The sequence below is a fragment of the Tupaia chinensis genome, unplaced genomic scaffold (genome assembly GCF_000334495.1).
Source record: "Tupaia chinensis unplaced genomic scaffold, TupChi_1.0 Scaffold148234_1, whole genome shotgun sequence".
Taxonomy (NCBI): domain Eukaryota; kingdom Metazoa; phylum Chordata; class Mammalia; order Scandentia; family Tupaiidae; genus Tupaia; species Tupaia belangeri.
In genome coordinates, this window is record NW_006208084.1 from 5,473,840 (window position 1) to 5,496,802 (window position 22,963).

Here is a 22,963-nt window from a genome sequence, read left to right on the forward strand (position 1 = left end):
ATCTCATAAAATCTGTGCAGTGTCTCGGGCCCAGTGGGACGTTCTAGCCAAGGACACAATGACCATCAACAGAATGACGGGGAAGAAAGAGATCTCTCTGGCAGCTGTGACAAGGCTCTATGGACGGCTGCGTTCTTAAGCTGCAGTCTCCGGGGCTTGGCTGGGCTGCATACCACCTCCAACTGATCATGGGCTATAAAAATTCCGGTCCGAGCCCAATGCCTTGTGCCTGACCTTGTTCTTTCAATTCCTGAAGCCAGAGAACATTAGGGCATCTGCTAATTGGGTGAGAGGTATTTGATAGCACATGGTCCTCTACGTACCCCTCCTTGTAGCTCATTTTGCCTTAGGTTGCCATTTCCAGCTCTTCCCCTGCCTCTAGACCTGCACTGTCTAATTGGGCATATGTGTCTACTAAGATGAATTAAAATGGAATAAAAGAAAAAGTTCAGTTCCTTGGTGGTACCTGCCACATTTTAAGTGCCCAACGGCCTTATATGGCTAGTGGCTACCACTGGCCAGGGCAGAACAGATCGTTCATATCATCATAGAAAGTTCTTTTGAGCAGAGTTAGTGCTGCTCTAGACACCGAGGGCAAGGACAGGCTCTGGGTAGCCCCACAGTGTCGGTGAGGTTCTGAGTGTCTTTAACAACCTGGTCATCACGTTTGCTGTGTCTTCAATGTCTGGAATAGTGCCTGGTACGTAATAAGTGCCCAGTAGGGATTTTTAGACTGAATGAATGAAGTCGTCTGATTCAGCATTGCTTTGCATGTGCCCAACACCTGGTGGGTTTTCAAGAAAATGAAACCGGCACTTACAGAGTTGCCATTGACCTCTCATATACGTTGGGCATGCGCTGTGGCATTGTGTATAGCTCTGAGGATATGTGATGAGAAGATGGCGTGGATCCTCTCGTTAAGGAGCTTCTCTAATCCCGTGGTTTATGAATTTTTGGGGATGTGTGAATCTTCTGGTGCACCTGTCAGATGCACCATTCTGGCATCCAACCCTGAGAGTCTCAATTAAGCAGTACTGGCTGGAAGTTGGGGACATTTGTGTATCTTTTGTGTGTTACCCAAATAACTCAAAACGAATGTGGTGTGGGTGGTCCATGACCCGTGCTTTGGGAAACACATCTCTGGGCGATGGGAAGCTAGTTGTGTATCCATCTGGGGACACCCCACCCCACCTTCTTTGGCCCAGTCCTTCTCTTGTGATAACTGGAGGGCTCTGAGAGCCCAGGTTCTTACATGGACCTGAAGTTTGGGTCTCATTGCCCATTATCTTCTCAAGGCATAATAATAGGAGCAAACAGTTGTGTAGCAGGACTTCGGTGCCAGGCAATATTCTATAATAAGCACACTAAATCGCTGACCTGCGTTCGTCCTCATGTAACCCTCACAGGAGCACATCATCATCATCCCCATTTGGCAGCTGGATAAACCGAGGCACGGAAAGTGAAGTCGCTGGGATTCTAACCCAGCACTGCTGTGATACTGCTGCTCATAGCAGCTGCCTCCCAAATGCTGGATAAAAAGGGCCTTTCCCCCTTTCCTGTGCCAGTCGTTTGGACTCAAAGTCCAGGTGTATTTATGAAATACCTGTTTAGGGGCCTAACGTGTGTGGCCATCAGAGGCCCTGCTGATCTGCACAGGCCCGTCTCTGCCCGAAGGCACATGTCACTCAGAGGCCCTTCTCTGGGGTCTACCATGTGCCCGGTCTGTGTGGAGCACTGGGTGTGACTTACACCTGGCCTAACGGGGAGACAGAGGACTTCCGGAGAGAGTGGCACATCAGCCTACGTTTCTTCTAGACAGGAAGAGCAACGCAAATCAGAAAGACTCACTTTTCCCTCATTTTGCTGCTTATGACTCCATTTTTATGTAGTTTTTTTTTTTTTTTTTTTTTACCCCAGGAGGGGTTCTGTGTGGCTGTGTGTGTGTTGGGTCTGGGGAGGGTGTCCAATATCCCCATTTGCCAGCATCCTTGTTCATGCCTGCCGTTCGGGAAGGGTGTGCTCCCCTTTCTGCTCTGTTTTAACCACTTAGACAGGGAGGAAACCCCTTAGATCTGGGAGCTGCCCAGAATGCCTGACCCATGTGGACAAACCTTGAAGAGAGTGAAAGGGACAGGGGTTGACGTTTTATAGTGTGTGGCTTCCACAAGACATGGCAAATGAGGCCGTGTACAGGCGTGGTCTTGTGTGGTCTGTGCATCAGCTGCCTGTCATGGCAATGATCCTTCTCACTCTACAGTTGAAGCCATCGGTGCTCAGAAAGAGTAACTGATCTGCACTGGGAGCATTGGGGCTAGCACCTCAGGTCCACCTGACCCTCCTGTGGGCACTTCTGCCACGCCAGTGACTCAGCCTGCTCAAGCATCAGCCTAACCTGGGACCTTTAAGAAGACATACATGTCTGGCCTTCATGCTGGCTAACTAACTGAGGCTGCCTGGGAATGGAGCCCAGGAATCAGTACTATTTTATTATTTTATTATTATTATTATTTCTTTTAAGAGCGACTTTTGTCACAGGATGCATGCACTCGCCAGAGAGACGGAGAGACAGAAAGCGAGAAATCACCCCCAGGGTGGATGGCCACACCTAAGTCCCTTCTCTTCCATTCTCTTCTCAGGATTTTAGGCATGCATGCACACGCGCCTGTCATGTTTCAAAGCTCCTGGACCTGAACCATGGTCGACTATGTGGTAGTCCAGTGACATAACCGTTACACCATCTGCTGGTCCCCAGGTCTTAAATAGACCCTAGTTCTAGAGCCTCCTGCCAGCAGAAGTGCAAGGTCTGTAAGCCTGAAGAAGCCCCTGTGTGTGCCTGCTCAGGTCGGGCCTTGCTCTGGCAGGTGAGCCCCTCCTCCCTCCTGTGCCCCATGTGTTTTCCCCACCGAGGACTGGTGTGTCCAGAGCCGTCTCACTGGACGTGGGCCTGGGCCTCTCCCTCTGTTGCTTCAGAGGCTGCCTGTAAACTGGCAGCTGGCTTGTTTTCTTATTAGGCCCCAGTTGTAGTGACCTTTGTCTGTCTATTTATTTTAGGAAAATAATTCCATTCTGCAAAACCGATTCCCTGGGGGCTACGGAAGTACATTGGGAGGAACTTGGTTTACTGGGGTGGCCTGAAATGGCCTCTCAAAAGAGGCTACAGCTGCTCTCTTTCTCCTAGCCCCCTTCTCTCAACTTTGCCCTCTGTCCTCATCCTCTCAACCTATTTTGAAGGTTTCATTGCAATGTTCTTACTTACACAGGCTCTGCCTACAGTCTGTGTGTTAATGATCGGAAGGACAAGGGCCATCGGTGTTTGGGGCGGGTGCGCCACGTACTGGGCATGTATGGGCATTTTCTATATGCTAGCTCACTGCATTTGGCCTTTTCTTGGCAGTGATCAGAGTTAATGTAAATCTGAAATCTGCGAATTTTTGTGCTTAGGACAGGGAAGTCATAACTGTGCCACAATTTTCCGGGCTTGCTGGAGGATGACTGTAGAGGCTGCCATATTGGAGGCAGTTGACTTGGCCAGGGTGGGCTTGGGTGGTTGACTAACTGGGTGAGGGAGAAGCAGAGTAACTCAACAGCTTCTGGCGTTTTAACTGCCGCGAGCCTCACTCAAAGGGCTGGAGAACACTGGTTAATCTGATGTTTTGGTTAAGTAGAAATATTTATCAGTTATAGTGGAGAGCATTAAATATAACTGTATTTTTTCACGTAATTGAAGTCACTCATTTAAAAGACAATCTTCTTAAAAATCGTACATACTGGGGCTGGCAGGTGATGTGGTAGTTAAGATGTTGGATTCCCTCCCACATGGCCAGCCACGGTTTGAGTCCTGGACCTGGCGGCTTGCTTTCTCATTTTTCTCTCTGGTCGAATAAAAAAATAAGAATGATAGAATTAAATAAATAATTCTTTTTAAAAATTGTACATATTTCTTAAGAAAATATTTCTTAAGTCGATGTACACCTTCTTGTCTTGAACTATCTGCCAGGTAGTTAAATGTTTTCCTTGATGTCTTTCAGTAGGTTTTCCTACATGGTCATCAGTGCTGTGTTTTGGAGTTCTCATGTCTGGCTGTCTTCTCCTTCATCAACTTCTATTACTTTTGGTGACCTTTTTAAGAGAAAAAAAATTTCCCCCCAATAGCAAAAATATAATGCACACTCAAAACTGAAAACTCATGAGACCCAGAAAAGTTAAAGATGGAAGGTCATGTCTTGATTCTAGACGTTAGTTAGCAGCTTCCTAGTTTTTTTTTTTTTTTTTTCCAGCTTCTCTACAGATTTGATGTGGCTAAGCATGTTAGAATTGTGTTCTTGGGACTGGCAGGTGGCATGGTGGTTAAAGCGCTGGACTACCACATGGCTGACTACAGTTTGAGTCCTGGTCTTGGTGATCTACTTTCTCATTTTTCTTTTCTCTCTCTGGTCAAATTAAAAACAAACAAACAAAAACAAACAAACAAAGAAAAACATAATAATAAAAGAATCGTGTTAGGAAAATGATGGGTGACCATGTGCGGGAACTTAATGCCTAGCTTTTTTTTGGAAAGGATTTTGCTATAGGGCACGTGTGCTCGCCAGAAAGACAGAGAGAGACAGAGACAGAAAGCGAGAAATCACCTCCTGGGGGGATGGCCACACCGCAATCCCTTCTCCTCCATTCTCCTCTCATGATTTTGGGCATGCACGCACATGCGCCTGGCGTGAGTTTAAGCCACTGGGTCCGGGACTCGAACTGTGGTCGACTACATGGGAGTCCAGCGACATAGCCATTACACCATCTGCTAATCCCTTGAGTGACTTTTTTTATGGGCTTGTTTCTCTTCCTCATACTGTCTTTAGAGCTGATGGGCCCTGGCAATGCATCTAGTGAATTTCTGTTTTCTTTTGTAATGCAATGAGTCACTTTGAGAAGGACAGTGCTCCAGAAGGTCACCCAGTTAGTGTCTGGCTCAGCTGAGTCTCTTGACTCAAGGTCAAGAGCATTTTCTATTTTGCTCCTGCTTACCTGTGTTTTAGATTACGGGTTAAAAGATAAGTGGCTTTGGGATATGAGCTACTGCTGTGTTTGGATGATTAAAACCAAGAAAAACCTATCTTGGCTTCAATCATCAAGGTTGTTCAAGTGACAGATTTGTTTTTAACTTATTTTTTGAGGGGACATAAAGTACAACTTAGCCCCCTCTTTAGCATGCCAGACCCCGACTTTGTTGGAACATCAGTCTTAGATTAATACTGAGATGAACTCAGAAACACGCTCGAAAGCAACTTGTATTATTATCTGTACATAGTTTATATTTTATGACCTGCTTAAAGATGCAGGGAGCGTAAATCTTGGGCAGGGCTGTCTTATTTACTTGTTCGTCTTTTCTGCAGATGGTTTGCTCGCAACAGAGCCGGGTGGACTTCAGATGTCTGCTTCAGGATATTTTAGCTGAACTGTATTGACTCCATTAAACAAATGTAAGAGCTTTCGGGAAAGGAGCACTGTGTCTCAAACCAAATGCTGTACATGGAGAACATCTGGGGACTGTTGGTATTTGTGTGTACAGGACATCAGAAGAGGCTGCTTGGCGGGATTCTGCTGGGATGTTTCTGGCCTGTGGTTGCTGGATTTGACAATTTAGTTGTAAGGGAATAGTTCTTATGAAGTATTGCCATAGAGGCCATACTTGATCCAGGAAGGACTGTCCTGGTTTAGCTGCACACTCAGAGTGTTCCGAGGAGCTCCCTGACCAGATCTTCCATGGCATTTCAATAATACGAGATAGGAGCTAAGTTTTCTCCAAGCTTCAGACTCTGGAGCAAGGAAGCCTCACAATGCTGGGGCGGAATGTTTCTTTTTTACCATGTGGTTTCATAGACTGGACAGAATGTGGGATGAGGTGTAGCCCAGCAGAAGCCGCATTTGCCACACAATCCAGGCACCTGGTTGAATTTAGGTGTTGCCCTTTTTGACTTTGTAAGCTTGAGGAGTTCCTCTTCTTGGTTTTCGTCTGCTGTGAAATAAGTCGCCTGTGTCGTGGGCTGGTGAAGGGAGTAGAATGAAGTGGGATGGCATGGTATACACAGGAGGAGGGCCATTGGTATGCCATGCTTCAGGATAAGTATCCCTAACTCAAAAATCCAAAGCCTGAAAAGTTTTTGAGTGCCCACAGGATGCCATCAGAAGAAAATTCTGCATCTGACCTCATGTGACAGGTTGCAATCAAAATGCTGCAATGCAGAAGTAGTGTATAGAATTACCTTCAGTCTATGTTGTAAGGGGTCTATGAAGCATAAGTAAATTTCATTAGGCATATGCAAATATTCCAGACTCCAACAGAATCCTAAATATGAAACACTTCTGGTCCCAACCTATCGTAGTGCATCCATGGGTATGCGGTCTTCTCAATCTGTCACAAGAACGGCCTTGATGATTGAAGTCAACGTGGGTTTTTCCATGTACATAAATAAAGTGGACCACAGTGGAGTCTGGGTAGATTGTCTGATTTCAGCAACTCGTGGGTACTAGACCGGATTGGTGGTAATAGGTAGATGGGTAAGAAAGGGATAATTCTTATAAAAATTCAGACTTATGTTATTTACCATGCATGGTTTAATTCAACTCTGTAAATATTTATTGAAAGGCTACTACATGCCAGACTCTCTCCTAGACATCAGAACACACAGAGGGGAACGTGACGGCTATGGTGTCTGTCTGCTAGTCTCTGTATTGACCATGAATGACCTTCCTTTGATCGGGTGGTATATTGACTCGGTTTAGGGAGAGTGGACAGTGACTGGCAACTATTTGGCAGAGAATATGGCCAGACTTCCTGAACCTTTGTGCAGAGCAGGTAAAAATGATCCTTATTGACCTCCCACTTCTTGTCCCAAAAAAGGGCAAAATCCCACAATAATTGACTATGCAATTATTGCAATATGAGAGGAAGCTGTAAAAATTATTGATATATCTGGAAGGCAGCTATGCTAACCACTGTACCACCCCCCCCAGCGAACGCTGTCGGACTCCCCCCCCCCCCCAGTGCATCGTTTTAGGAATACTCTTGTCTGGACTTCCCTTTTGCCCAATTGTCTCATCTGCCCCCCTCCCCACCCGCAGAAGGCAGCAAGGAGCATTGGGGGATGACTGTGCTTTTCGAGGTGGAAGTTATTTAAATATTTCCTAAAAAAGACTTTGAGTGGGGGCAAGGAAGTGTGACCTTGGCCGACCTTTCTGTCTGGAGGTTCTGATTCAGTTTGTATTTATCAAGCACTCACTGTGTGCCAGGCACTTACTGGTGTGGCACAGAGGTTAAGAGTATGATCTCTAATGGGAACCAGCAGTTAGCGTAATGGCTATGTCGCTGGACTCCCACGTAGTCAACCATGGTTCGCGTCCAAGACCCGGTGGCTTAAAACTCATGCTGGGCACATGTGCGTGCGTGCCCAAGATCCCGAGAGGAGAATGAAGGAGAAGGGATTGTGGCATGACCATCCCCCCTGGGGGGGTGATTTCTCACTTTCTGTCTCTCTGTCTCTCTCTGTCTGTCTGGTGAGCACACGTGCCCTATAGCGAAAACCTCTCCAAAAAAAAAAAAAAAAGAGTATGATCTCTGGGTTTATTGAGACCCAGTTCTTTTATTTATTGGTGTGCTTGAGGGCACGTTACTTAACCTCCCTCAGACTCAATTTATAATTCATTGAGAAAGAAGACATCATAATGTTTTTGCAAGAATTTAATGAGTGAGAGGTTGAGCGATTTAAGAGAATGGTACCTGTGCCTGGCACCTAGTTAGCTTCCTAACTGGTAATTATCATGATTACCATGGGTTATTATTGTGAATCACCCCTCGGCCTCTCTGCAGTGGGCGCTGTTATTACCTCCACTAGAAAGACAAGTACGTTTAGGCTCCGTGATCTGGGGACAGACAAGCAGGGATTCAGCGTCTGAGAGATGAGACAGTGAAAGAAGAAATGGACCAGTGGCTGGACCGAAGGTTGGCTGGAATGACAAGATGTCCCCATGGTATTATGGTATTATGATTTTAAAAAAGGATGTTTTGGGAGCCAGCAGGGGGTGTGATGGTTATGGTGCTGGACTCTCACATGGCCGACTGTGGTTTGAGTCCCAGACATGGCGGCTTGAAAATCATACTGGGTATGTGTGTATGCGTGCCCAAAATTCCTGAGAGGAGATTAGAGGAGAAGGGATTGTAGCAAGGCAATCTCCCTGCAGGGAGTGATTTCTCACTTTTGTTCTCTCTCTCTGTCTCTCTCTCTCTCTCTCTTTTTTTTTTTTTTTTTTGAGGTGTTTTTGCTATAGGGTGCGTGCGTTCGCCAGAAAGACAGAGACAGAGAGACAGAAAGTGAGAAATCATCCCTTGTAGAGGGTGGCCACACCACAGTCCCTTCTCCTCTATTTTCCTCTAGGGATCTTGTGCACACACACACATGCCTGGCGTGAGTTTAAGCCACCAGGTCTGGGACTCGAACCACTGTCTACTACATGGGAGTCCAGTGACATAGCCATTACACCCTCTGCTGGTGCCCTCTCTCTCTCTTTTTTTTTTTTTTTTGTTTGTTTGAGACTTTTGCTATAGGGCACATGCCCTTGCCAGAGAGACAGAAAGCAAGAAATCACCCCTCGGGGGAGATGGCCACACTACAATCCCTTCTCCTCCATACCTTCTTGGAATTTTGGGCATGCATGCACACATGTTAGTTTCAGGCTCTGGGTCCGGGACTTGAACTACGTGGGAGTCCAGCAAAGTGACCATTATGCCATCTGCTGGTCCCATCTCTGTCTCTTTCTGACAAGTGCACATGCCCTATAGCAATGATCTAAAAAAAGGGGTGTGGGTGTGTCTATTTTTAATGCTTGGAGTCCAGTTCAATAACAGCTTTTTGGGGGGGGGGGTATGCAGGATCTTCAAAATATTCGTGGAAAGTGAGTATTATAAAAAAATACAATGCATGGATTTTGATTAATTTTGCACCAAAATAAACTCATACTTTAATTCTAATTTTATTTTGTTTTATGAACTTTTTGAGGTGCTCTTGTATATCCTATACATTGGGTACCTGTTTGGTGCTGGAAATGCTGTAGTGAATAAAACAGAAATGGTCTCTGTGGTGATGAAGCTTCTAAATACTGTTGAGTGAGGTTATGAAAGGGGGACCCCTTTGTGCGTTCTGGGCTCATTGCAGGGCATGGCCTATGTCTGCAGGGGTTGGTGCAGGCAGAGCCGGTCAATTGAAAATAAATGGTTAGTTGCAGGTGATGGGGTGTGGGATCCAGCAGAGAAAGTGACAAGGACAGGAGTCCAGGGGCATGTGCACACTCCCCCAGCCAGGTCACCCTGTTGGTCCCTGTGATCCCTGCCCCAATCTCCTCCAGGGTAGAAACTGAGTGTTGATAAGGCTCACCTGCCCACTATGGGGCAACAGGAAATGCCTCCTGGGACTGAGCACCCTGGTTGGGGTTCAGGCTGTCCTTGTATGGGGCCATGCATTTGTAGCCAGAGGTGCTGTTACAGGCCTCACTGGCAGGTCTGTGGAGTGCTAATTAGCCAGCTGACAGTCATTGAGTTGGATTTTGCAGTGGGACCAGCCTATTAACTCTCTGAATAATAGACAGTGAGTACTTCCCTTGATAGGAAAAGGATGCTGGTGAGGAGATGATGAATGAGGGCCCAGAAACACCCGGATGCTCTCCAGAGGCCTCGGGGAACAGCCTGCAGCCTGCGCTGTTTCTTTATCTGCTATGTCTCTGCACACTCTAATGGCCATAAATCCATTTTCTAAATGAAAGGGGTTCTGTCAGGATAAAAATAACATTTGCAGAATCATCTCTTTCACTTATCTACAAAATCATCTATGATTAAAATACAAAACAAAATTTGAAGCCATTATCCCATTTTTGCTTGTTGTATTTTATCATCCTAAGAAATAAAAAAAATGGCTTTTCTTTGGGCTGACCCTGTAACTTGGTGGTTAAGGGAGCTGGATTTCTATACAGCCAACCAGGGTTCAAATCCTGGCTTGAAAAACACACTGTGTGTGCTTGCTTGCCCCAGATCTCGAGGGGATGCAGAAATAGAGGAGAAGGGATTGTGGTGTAACCATGCCACATGGGGAGGGTCCTCTCTCTCTCCCTCTCATGCTTGTGCCCTCTGGCAAAATTAAAAAAAAATTTCTTTGTTCTGCTCACTTGCATCTATTCACTTGGCTAATTTCCTTTCCCTTTGTAAAACTAATTTCACTTTTTAGGTCTTTTGTGGCCTCTGCTCATTGTTCCCAAGGTCAGTGATTCAACAGTACCTAGACTTAACATTTAAAAAGTCATATTTGCAGGGAATTAAGAAATAATGAGGTTAAAAAACAGAAATACCTATTCATGTGTGATACCAGATCAGACTTCAGAAATTGGAGCAAGATTTGGATTGTATTGGGATGAAAACAGTGTTCCTGGCCCAGCTGTGTAAGGACAGACCTCTGGCCCTGAGCAGGTGGAGGTGACATACATGCCATGCTGCAGTAAGTCATCATTTGTCAGCCAGCTTAGGAGGCTCTGTCACTCCTCATCTTGGTTTATTAATAAGGCCATAGTTCTGGGGACGTTGCTGTGGCTGGTGCCGGCCTCACTATGAATATTCAACCTTTTTGCGACAGTTTTAGTCCCACTGCTAGCTGAGACTTTATATTTGGTTAGGCGTCCTGACTTGGGGTGGAATATGACATGGGCCTCTCTTGATGCAATTTCAGTGCTGCCGTTAACTTTGATAACTTAGACCTGTATTTAAACCTCCCTGGAACTCAGTTTGCTTGTCTGTAAAATGGGGATGTGGCACAGACCTTGCAGAGGTCCTTATAGCTCCAACACCGATGGACACACCATGACGGCGCTCGGTGTGACCTCTGCATAGATGGAGTTTGCCTTCTCCAGCCCCTGTCACATGCACTGTCTGGAAGGAGCGCCACATCATCCTCATGAGGATGGTTCTCTTGTCATCCTCTTTTACAGAGGAGGAAACTGAGTCTGCGGCATGATCACGTGAGTACCTCTGAGGTTGCTGTGAATGATGACAAGACCAAGGTGCTTATTCTCAGTGGGCATCTCTCCTTCCTTTCCTTCCCTTCCTTCCTTCTTTCTAGTTTATTTATTTCTTGCTTAGGAGAGACAGGGTGAGAATGAGCAACCCCAACAGTGTCTTAAAGCTGCAGTACACCTCTAACCTAGCCAGCCCCAGGGCGTGGGCATAGCCATTCTGGATCATGGGCACGCGCTTGCCTGGTGTCCTCAGGGAGGTCTCCGGATGTGAACCAGGAACCTTCGTAGGTGGGTCAGTCTCTTAGAGCATCCGTTTTACTTCTATGCCACCATCTGGCCCCTGAAACTGGGGTTCTCAGCTGTTCTGGCTGAGTTTCTACCGGATTTGGAGGCTGATGAATACAAGTTGCATGGCCTTCAGTGTATCCAAGCCCTCTTGTAAACTGTCCAGTGATCGGATGCTACCGGTCGAGGCCGTCTACCATAGAAGTAACCTCAGCCCCCTGGCCCATCTCTCCTCCTCCCTCCCAGGACAGTTTTAACCTGGAAGAAAAGCAGTTGCTCTTGAGAATTCTGATTTGGTGTTACATTTGGCTTTTGGAAATATGAAAGTCTAAAAATAAACAGCTGCCTGGCAGATCCAGTCCCAGCTAAACAGCTCCGCATTTTCAGTCTTTCCATGAATCTGATATTGCCTGGGAAGCATCTCTTGTGTTTCCAGAGGCCTTTTCATGCCACAGGTTGTGTGCTGACTATGAAGCAACCCACCCTCACAGCCAGCTTCTGTGACCTCACATTACCCGCAGGCCTGCTTTGGGGCTAGAATAGGAGGAATTCCCTGGGGAGCAAACTTTCCATTTCCCAGGGGTAAGCTTGTTTTTAATTTGCCTCCATTTATTGGGTTGTTGGAAAAGTCATGATGTATTTTTTCTGTGTGTGTGTTTTTGTTTTTTTTTTTTTGAAAGAGAGATTTTTGCCTTATGGTATGTGTGATCATTGGAGAAATGGAGGGAGACAGAGAGACAGAAAGTGAGAAATAATACCCAGGGGGGTTGGCCATGCTGCAATTCCTTCTCCTCTCTTCTCCTCTTGGTATTTTGGGCACACACACATACGTGCCCTGCATGAGTTTTAGGCTGGTGGGTTTGGGACTCGAACCACAGCTGACTATGTGGGAGTCTAGTGATGTAAACATTATGCCATCTTCTGGTCTCCTATGTTTTTCTATCCAAAAATTCATCATGGCTTTTCTGACAACCTAATAGTTGGAGTTCCCGAGCACCATCAAGGAGGCAGCTTGTTTTTAATTCCCCTCCGTATGGATGGGTAGCTTACTCATTTTCACCAGCCATCTAGGACATAATATGACTGAGTCATATTTAAGGCACAGAATAAGAGGTGTCCTGGGCCACATTTCCTCTGGTTTCCGATGGCAGTTCTCAAACCGCAGAGTGCAGGAGAATCACGTGACAAGGTGTAAATAATGCTGCTAGTCCCCTCCGTTATCTCCCACCTCCAATTCACTAGGTCTGGGGTGGATCCAGAAATCTACATTTTAACACTTGGTTGTCCCCTCCCTCCCAGCCAGGTGATCTGATGCAGGTGACCACCCTTTGGCAGCTCGTTCAGAGCATCGTATCTTCCTTTTTGGACTGGCTGTGATTCGCTTGTGGCATGGCCACACCACACAGATCTTTTACTGGCCTTCTTTCCACCACGCCTTTGGTTCCTGCCTGGTCAACCATGACCACTATCCCATGTTTACAAACCTCAACGCTGTACAGGGAGTGTCACTCTGCCCACGATGTCTTCTTAGTCACCAACTCCTTCCCCTGGTGGCCTCACCATGTGCAATAGTGACTTTCTTAGCACAGTCCTTGACGTGGGGGTGGGATTGGAGAGCGAGGACAGACTATCCATGTAGATGAAAGTATCCCAGGCCTTTCTGAGGCCGTCCTGAGCAGGACCTGGCCCAGCCACATACCAATCCACTTTGCTGTTTACATTCTGGAAGCTGAGCACGTTTTTTTTTTTCATGGCAGGAGAAAAATCAGTATCATCTGAGGAATCACCATTTCTTTTATGGAGAGTTTTGGGAAACAGAGGGTTGAGAACTGAGCGACAGAGGATCATATTTTCAGGACCTCTTAAGAGATGAAAGAGTTGATGATGGCCAATGGTGTGATGCCATTCTTTGAAGAAAAAACTCCAACTTCCACATGCTGTGCTCCCTGGCATCCAGGCCTCTCCTGTTGATACAGCTCTTGGCTTCCGACCCGCTTCTGTCTGAAAAAACATCCATATAATGACATGAATCAACAGGCCAAAGAGGAAGGGAGGAAGAGGGCCTTGGGCCCTGCGGCGGAGCTGGCGTGGGTCCCTGTGGGGCCTGTTGCTGTTGCAACTTGCAGGAGTGTCGTCCGAGTTGGCCAGGCTCCTCCGCAAAGAGTGGGGGGTTGCTGAATTTATCTGGGGGTTTGGTTGCAAGGTGGCCTCTTGGGTGGCCTCACTAAGGTGACGTTGTCAGGTAGAGTCTTTCCGAGTGAAGGCCGCTGGGTGATCCTGGTGAGCTCTGATACACATGGAGGTAGGCCTGTGCCCCAACTCTGTCCATCTCCCAGACAAGAGCAGGAACACTGGCTTCTGGTTGACTTGGCTGCCAGCTCCCTCTGCAAGTGGCCTCCGGGTGCTGCTTCTGCCTCAGTGCCCTGCAGCTCCCATGGAACGTGGCCGGGTGTGAGCTCACACCTTGTGAATGGCAGGAGGTTGCCAGCTCGTGTTGCCGGGGTCAGGACGCAGACTTGTTCTCAGTAAGTGAGGCTAATGCCTGTGTTTATGCCTGTGTCTCTTCCTTGCTGTTCAGTGCCCCTGCTCCGCCTTCCGGGACCTCACATACCTCACATATGACCCCCATCCACCTCCTAAGGCTTGAGAGACCCTTTGTAATCCTTCTAGTGATTCTGTGGTGTTTCTTGTCCATCCCAACTTTTCTTTTCTTTTCTTTTCTTTTCTTTTCTTTTCTTTTCTTTTCTTTTCTTTTCTTTTCTTTTCTTTTCTTTTCTTTTCTTTTTTTTTTTGAGAGGTTTTGCTATAGGGCGCATGCGCTCACCAGAGAGACAGAAAGCGAGAAATCACACACACACACCCCGGGGGGAGGATGGCCACGCTGCAATCCCTTCTCCTCCATTCTCCTCTTGGGATTTTGGGCATGCATGCACATGCGCCCGGCGTGAGTTGAAGCCACCGGGTCTGGGACTCGAACTGCAGTCGACTACATGGGAGTCCACAGACAGCCATTATGCCATCTGCTGGTCCCTGTTCACCCTAACTTTATCCGTAGTCTCAAGAATTAGAAGTCGCTGAGCTCAGCCTGTCTAGGCTTAAGGTCTACATCCATTTGTTTTTCCCCCAAGCCAGCTGTGTGACTGGCCAATACAGCCATGTGCCACATGGCATTTTGGTCAGTGACAGACTGCATGTGTGATGGTGGGTCCATAGGATTAGACTGTGCGCCCGGTGTGGTTGTAGGCTGTGCCGTCTGGGGACGTGGACGTACACTCTGTGATGTTCACACAAGATCGCATGCATCCTTCTCAGAACACATCCGTGCTGCTGAGTGATGTATGATGGTGTTTATCTTTGTGCCTCAGTTTTCTAGTCTGTCAAATGGGGCTGTCTTTAGGATTAAATGAGACAAGGGCTACTGGCAGGTGATTGACATAGAATATTGGGTTGTCAGAAAAATAATGATGTATTTTTCTATGCAAAAAATGCATCATGATTTTTCTGATGACCCAATAAATGTTATTAAGAATATCGCCGCTGATGTATACATGTTTCTGTGTCAGGGCCGAAAACAGAGCACTAAGACCTGGCTACTCCAGCTGTGGTCCCTGGACCAGTATCGCTAGCACCGCCTGGTACAAATGCAAGCTCCCAGCATCCCCCTGCCCTGACCTATGGATTCAGACTCTGCATTTTCACAAGATGCCTCGGTGACTCCTGTCTGAGAGGCATGGTTCTTGAATACTCCCTTTAGACTGACATGTGTCAAGGCATGAGCATCCAGGAAGTGTGGCTAGGGAGGGAAGAGGTCATTGATTTCCTTGGTTAGAGTGTGAAATATACACAACTGTCCCAGACACCCCCAGCACCACGCTCTCCAAAGCAGTTCATGCTATATACATAGGCAACCTCTCCATAGTTTTTCTATGCAAAAAATGCATCATGATTTTTCTGATGACCCAATAAATGTTATTAAGAATATCGCCGCTGATGTATACATGTTTCTGTGTCAGGGCCGAAAACAGAGCACTAAGACCTGGCTACTCCAGCTGTGGTCCCTGGACCAGTATCGCTAGCACCGCCTGGTACAAATGCAAGCTCCCAGCATCCCCCTGCCCTGACCTATGGATTCAGACTCTGCATTTTCACAAGATGCCTCGGTGACTCCTGTCTGAGAGGCATGGTTCTTGAATACTCCCTTTAGACTGACATGTGTCAAGGCATGAGCATCCAGGAAGTGTGGCTAGGGAGGGAAGAGGTCATTGATTTCCTTGGTTAGAGTGTGAAATATACACAACTGTCCCAGACACCCCCAGCACCACGCTCTCCAAAGCAGTTCATGCTATATACATAGGCAACCTCTCCATAGCCCCTCTGGGGCTGGCTGGGAATTCATTTTAACCTGCACTTGCCACTGTGCCAGTGTGGGGAGGGGTCTGTGTGTGGGTGATGGGGAGGCAAGAGCTCTGTGGTATGGTTTGCTTTGGGCTCATTACTCCTTACGTGTGGTCCCAGCATGATCACTGTACAGTTGGGCAGGCCTCTTTTATAATCACTGTCCTTGGGGCAATGGCGACTGCGCTAGCACTTCACTTACACCATTTCTACTACTCACAGCACCCTCAGGAAGTAGGAATTGCTAACCTCACTGTACTGATATGACAACTGAGCGTGGGAGGCTGGGTTTGCCCGAGGTCACCTAGCCCCAAGGTTGAGCTTTCACTATTCCACTCCGTTTTTCCTTTTTCTGCCTGCATCACCAGGCTCTTAATATTCACAGTGGCCACCGTGGAGCAGGATGCCTGGCAGCCCACAGAGCAGGTGGGTGATTTTTCAAAGAATGGAAAAATTGCCAACCCCAAAGAGAAGGCTGGGCCTGTTCCATTTAACTAAAGATGGGAATCTGCTGGGCTGAACTGGCCTCTTTCATAGGCAGGCACTGCAGGGCAGAATTGGCAGGCCCACAGCCAGACTTGCTGCTGCAGCAGGTTTAAACATTAACTATAAGGTGGCCTTATTTAAAAGCAGACCATTTTATAAGGTGCACAGTGCCGTCTAGACTTGGGAACATTTATAGAGGTGGCGGTCCCGTGTGTCGGGCTCAAACACCTGAGCTCCCTGCTCCAGTCATGCTCTGACTGGTGGGGGAAAAGATCGGATTGTTTGGGGAGGGCTTGTGATTTCAGACATTGGGTAATCTCTTCCTGCTGGGCCCTTTCCTTGCTTCTGTTTTTCTTTGCAGATGTGAGGATTGAAGACACTGGAGAGGGGGTTTCCTTCTTAATGCCTGGCACATCTGTATCTTTCCTTAGTAGCCCTGGCCTTGAGGGTGATTATATAATTATTACTGAGATTTTTGTTTATTGCTCATGTCATCCCCATTTCCACCCCTGTTGAGAGCTAGGGCAGCATCGTGTTGGCTTCCTCTTGTGCTGCCTGGTACATGCTCAATGCTCAAAAAGAAATAAAAGGGGCCCAGCAGATGATGGCACGGTGGCTAAGGCACTGTACTCCCACATGTTTAACTGTGGTTCGAGTCCTGGACCCAGTGGCTTGAAAATCACACTGGGTGCATGTGTCTGTGTGTCTGAAATCCTAAGATGAGAATGGAAGAGAAGAGGTTACAGTTGGCCATTCCCTAGGGGAGTGATTATCACTTTCCCTCTCTCTGTCTTTAAAAGGAATAAAGGGGGCCAGCCTGTGGCTAGTGGTTAAGGCAGCTGGATCCCACATGGCTGACTGCGTGGTTCAAGTTTGGACCCTGCAACTTAAAAAATATACCAGGCACATGTGCATATATACCCAAAATCCTGAGGGGAAGGAGAAGTGGAGGAGGAGAAGGGATTGTGATATGGCCATCCTCCTGTGGGGTGCTTTCTCACTTTCCCTTTCTCTCTGTCTTTCTCCAGCAAGTGAATGTGCCCTCTGGCAACAAATGTTAACAAAGAACAAGAGAACGAATAGTCACAATTGATGGTAACAGCTGAAGTGGAGCATTTGAGACAGATTTTTAATTCTAAGTAGAAACATCGTATTCACCTGTTCAGCCAATGGGGTGGCGATGAGGAGATGGGTGAAAATGACTCTGGGGCTACTTTCTAGGTTCAAGTTGTTTATCTTCCTGTCTGGTCTTGGACTCAGAGAATGTGTTGATAATGGTAGACCCCAGCTATTCAGAGCTTCCTGGTATTCCAGATGAGGTTAACCTAAGATGGAGATTCTCCTGTCCTTGGTGTGCTTTGGGAACAAATGCGGTCTCCATTTCTAAAACCTCCACTTGCTATCCCTTGAGGAATCAGGAGGAATTCAAGTTTGCTTTGGGGAAGAAAGGAAGAAAAGAAGGTCTGGTTATGAACACTCACTCGGGGTTAACAATGGCTGAGGTTTATTGAGCAGGTACACTGGCCGAGGCATGTCCTGAAGCCTCTGACACGCAGTCCCCACAGGGACCCATGAAGCAGGTGGCTGTTACTTTACTTGATGAGTGGGGAAGCTGCCCACAGTCACGCAGCTAGAGACCGATTTTAGCCGAGACTCCAAGACGGTTCCCAAGGTTCCCAACCACTGTGCGGTCCTACCTCTGTGCACTGGCTCAGCTGACCTTTCAGCTTCGTGACGCAGGCCCTCTTACAGGGCCTCTACATTTATAGATCTTGTTTCTTAGCAATCTTCGAGAACTGTGACAACCATTCTTAGCTCTCTAGGTTCTATAAAAACAGGCCAAATATGTAGCAAATAAATAAAGAAGAAAGATGATTTCATTTGGTATGAAATGCCCCAAAGAAAATGAAATGGGAAGGGTGTGTGTGGGGGGAGCATGATGCATTGGTGGCTCAGTCAGGTGGAGAGGTTGGGGAGGAACTCCCTGAGGGGGCGGCATGAAGCAGAAGCTTGTGTGATGAGCAGGATGCGAGGATCCGGGGTGTGGAAAGCACTTAGCCCAGCGTCGGTGCCATGTCTGAAGGGTGGAATGGGTGCTGACTGCCACTGTTACTGCCGTTACCGTTTTCCCGGTTTGCCATGAACTCCCTGGCAGACCCTGAGCGGATCATCCGCTGCTCTTGCAAGTGGAATGTCTTCCCTCCCGCCTTGGCAACTGCACAGTCCTAAGTGATCGTAAGCATTGATTTCTTCCTGACTTCTCATCACCCCTTTGAAACAAGGGAGCAGAATGAGCCCTTGTTTTTTGTTCTCGCATTTTCAGTGGAAGATTCATTGTAGGAAGCTTTCGTGAAGGGAAAACCACCGTGGCTCTTAACATTTATGGAGCCCTTTTAGTTTCCTCAGTGCTCAGTGGGGCTTCAGGAGAATGTGGGCACTTGCCTTTTTGTACCCGGTTACAAGCAGCCCCCTGGCAAGCACGTCGTGAGACCATCGGCCTCTTACACCCCTCTTGGGGGGAACTGACAAGGGGGTTTATTTTCTTGCCCCTAGAATGTCACTCCCCTCCTCTGACCCTGGATAGTGAAAGAATTTTTCCCTGTTATAATTTGACAAGAGGGCCTTGTCAGTTCAGCTTGATGCATAATCAAACGGGTGGTTTCTACCCCCGGCCCATCTTAGTTGATGGAGGAATGTAGGAGTTGGGCCAACAGCCACCCACATCCTCCCGGCTTGTGTGTGCTCACTGCTTCCTCTCAGAACAAGGTCCTGGACTGCAGGCTTTACTCAGGAGAAATAAAGCTTCTCAGTCATATCTTTGCGTTTGACGTAAGCAAAGGGGGGTTTTCTTGCTATATGCTGAGTGGGGCTGTCGTGAGGGCCTGGGGTAGCTCTGAGCCTGGCACCATAATGAAAAGGGGCCTTCAAGTTGGAAGGCTCATTTATCTCTGTGTAGCCTCCTTTAATGGAACCACCATGGTCTAAGGAGGTCGTTGCCTACCTTGGGATTCACGTATCTGCTTTCTCCATTCCTCGATTGCCCATGTTGATAGGCTGTCAAAGAAATTCTAAATCATCTTACTGCCATGCCTATCTTGGCAGTATTATTTTACCGGAGAATCCCTCCTTTTTTGCCCTAATCCCACTACCATTCCTCTGGTTTGGACTCCCATTACCCAATACCATCAACCCTTCCCTTCCTCATGCTTCCCTTTTTTCTGTTTGCCTACCTTTCTGCCTGATGTTCTTTGAGGTCCACCGTTTGCCAAGCATGGGGCTGAGGATTGGAGATAAAGCAGTGAGCAAGATCCCCTCGAATGTAGAGTCAAGAAAAGACACAGATACTGACTGAGTTATAGCTGGGAAACTGACGGCCAAGGGGACATAGAGCTGCTGGTTGGACTGAACTGGTTTTTTGGGAGGTCAGCAAATAATGAAAACAGAAACTCTAGCTTCTCGATTCTTATTTAGTCATAGATAGATGAACTGATTGTGTTTTAGAAATGCTTCCGTTTATAGTGGTGGATCAAGGATTGGTCTAAGTCGGAAGTTGCACATGCTGCCCCAGGTGAATGCTTTCCTGCTAAGCCTGACTGTGGTTGACGTTGACTGACTGTTACCCAGGCTCCAGGTGTGGCCCTGGCCTGCTGATAACAAGTACTTTTCCCTGTGGATAATTCCATGCTTTATAATCCAGAAGGATGGTTCCGCTGCCTTCCATCTGTAGAAGAGGATGGTACAGGTGAGAGCTGAGGACATAAGAGGACCAGTTTGGGAAGGAACACAGTAGGCTTTCTGACCTGGCAGCACATTGGTTGGCGGGCTTCCTTGTTACCCTTGGATACCCCCTCCCTCAAGTAGTGTTTGCGCCCCTTACAGCCAAGGTGGATTGAATTACCAACCAACTTGTTTATGAGCACAGATGAATCTGCTGGCAAACACATTTTTCCTTATTAGATTCCTGTTGTCATTGAATGCCTTTGTATTTGTTTCTTTGGAGTGATTGCTCTGTGCGTTGGCCCTGGCAATCCGCTAGTTTGGATTTGCAGACAACATTGGCCCAGAACTGTTGGAATTGATCACGGCTGGGCAGGGACATGAGCTGTCACTCCCTTTGTTTGACTATGACTTGTCTCTGAGCAGAGCTTTTTAGTCACACTAAGTCCTGTTGAAGGTGCCTTGGGCAAGAGGAAGAATGCAGGAGGAATTTGGCTTCTGAGCGATCGCATGTGTGCAGCACAGGCTGGAGTCTTAAAACCCACGTTGAAGCAGAGTTGGCATTGATATTGGCAACACAATGTTTTTTCTTTCTCTCTCTCTCTTTTTTTTTTTTTCTTTAAGCCACCACCCTGGTAGCTGTATAGTGAAGCCTTGTGGAACTCATTTCACATAACAGTGCTCCATCCCCAATACCCTGTATACTGAGCTTGCCTTTTTTTCCCCTTTTTTTGCAAAGAACCAGGATTCCTAGAATAAATGAATCTGGCCTCATCAGGCAGCCTTTGCTTTATGAAAAAAAAAAAAAAAAAAAAGCCACCATCCCAAACCTCAGGCTGTTAAAACCTGATGTTTTCTGTCGCTGGGAGAAGGGTGTTTTTGCTATAAATGAAAGACGTGACGGGTATTTCGGAGCTTTGTTTTGGTTATTGCCGACTCTGCCAACAAGTAACATCTGTATTTATTTTCCAAACTCCTTCAATGGCAGATTTGCATCTGTTTAGTTCTCTGAGTAACATTTCATTTCCTGACTTTATAGGTTGCTATAAAATCCATTCGTAAGGACAAAATTAAGGATGAACAAGACATGGTTCACATCAGACGAGAGATTGAGATCATGTCATCCCTCAACCATCCTCATATCATCAGTATTTATGAAGGTCAGTGTTTTTTTTTTTTTCACCCCTGTATCAGTTACCATTTCTCATACCATGGGGCCTGCCAAGACTTTTAGGTAATTGCCCTTCTGGCCGGGAGCCAGATATTTTTCCTCATGATGCAAAAATAGTCGGGTGTTGTCTCCTCCTTGGTTACTGTGAGCACAACCAGACACACGTCGTACAGCTCACTCTGCTCATAAACTCTCTCTGGTGGACGCTTGATTCTGTCTCCCAAGTCGTTGGCAGTTGCTAAGCAACCTGCCTTCTTGAAAGCCAGTGTGTGTTTCAGACAACAGGGGTTTCTGAAAAATGACAGTTGGCGGGGTGACCAAGTAACAGTGGATACATTGTCCATGTCATTCCCCGCAGCTCAGTTGGTGATGGCGTGAAGAGTTCTCCAAAGTTAGACCCTTTGAGTTAGAAATGAACTCTGAATGGACCCAGGGAGCACAGAGAGAGAGGGATGGTGTCACGGATGCTTTGCAAATGGAGTCCAAATTGTGTTGGTGTTTATAAAAAAGGCAGGGGGGCAGGACTTATAAAAATGCTTTTGCATCAATCCAGCTCTTTAGTCCTTTACAGAAAGAAGTGGAGTGTCTAAACCTTCCACAACCTATCATTTATTTTTTAAGATCTCATAAAGAAACTACAGAGCGGTATGCTTTTATTACAGAATGATGGAAATACAAACATTAAAATTAAAATCTAATTTATGTCTTAACTGCCAGTTTGATAAACAGCTTACTATCCATATCTATGTTTTTATTAGTTTTTTTCTATGTGTAGTTTTTATCCAGTATTGAAAAAAAAATTTATGCTGTTTTTTTTAGCTTCACTATTTTTTCCTTTCTTTCTTTTCTTTTCTTTTTTTTTATTACAGATGTTTTGGCTATAGGGTGTGTGTGCTCACCAGAAAGGCAGAGAGAGTGAGAGAGAGAGACAGAAAGCGAGAAATCACCCCCCAGGGGGGATGACCATGCTGCAATCCCTTCTCTTCCATTCTTCTCTTGGGATCTTGGGCACGCATGCACACGTGCCCAGCATGAGTTTAAGCCACTGGGTCCAGGACTCGAACCGTAGTCAACTACATGGGAGTCCAGTGACATAGCCATTACGTCAACTGCTGGTCCCTTCATTTGTTATTTCATGAATCTTTTCCTGTGTCAATAAATAGCCTCCTGTGAAGACATTTTAAAAGGCTTTCTAGTCATCCCATTATGGACATTCATAATTCATGAAAGCACATCCCTTTTGCCAAACCTTTAAGTTGTTCCAAATTTCCAGTTATTATAGACAGGGCTCTAGTGACCATCCTTGTACATCATTTTGACATTTATTTTGATTATATTCTTACAAAAATTTACTAGTCTTGGACTTACTGATTCAAAGTATTTGCACATAGTTTTTTTTTTTTTAATTGCCAGAGAGCAGATGTGCTTGCCAGGGAGAGACAGAGAGAGGGCGAGGAAGAAAGCACCCACAGTGGGCAATGGCACATGATCACACCGCAGTCCCTTCTCCACCCTTTCTCCATCCTGTTGGGATTTTGTACAAGCATACATATAAGCCTGAAGTGTCTTTCAAGCCCAGTGCTATAGACAGTGCTGGTATTTAGCATTTTATGTGTTATGTGCATGTTCAATTTTTTTAACCCCTGGAGAGCAGGTGCAGAATTTTCATTAGCCTCACAAAGGGATTCCTGATCTCAAATAGGTTGAAGAAAACCCACTGTTTTCAAGTATTTTGTGACCTGCAGAGTACCATACAATTAAAGGTGTTGCTTTTAATTAAAAACCTCCCAGTGATGTAAATGTAGCTGCTTCTTCTTCTTCTTCATTATTATTTAAAATTTATTAGAGATTTCCAGTATTTATGCT

At 46.5% G+C, this 22,963-nt stretch overlaps 1 protein-coding gene across 1 annotated transcript in view; it reads left to right on the forward strand.

Moving 5' to 3' along the window:
* The window catches only part of NUAK1 (NUAK family kinase 1), a gene marked incomplete at its 5' end in the record, with an annotated part of 82,572 nt that overhangs the window by 13,826 nt on the left and 45,783 nt on the right, over positions 1–22,963 (forward strand). Inside the window, 1 exon segment of the mRNA XM_006170363.3 lies at positions 20,966–21,086. Within this exon segment, the coding sequence (XP_006170425.2) occupies positions 20,966–21,086 (121 nt within the window).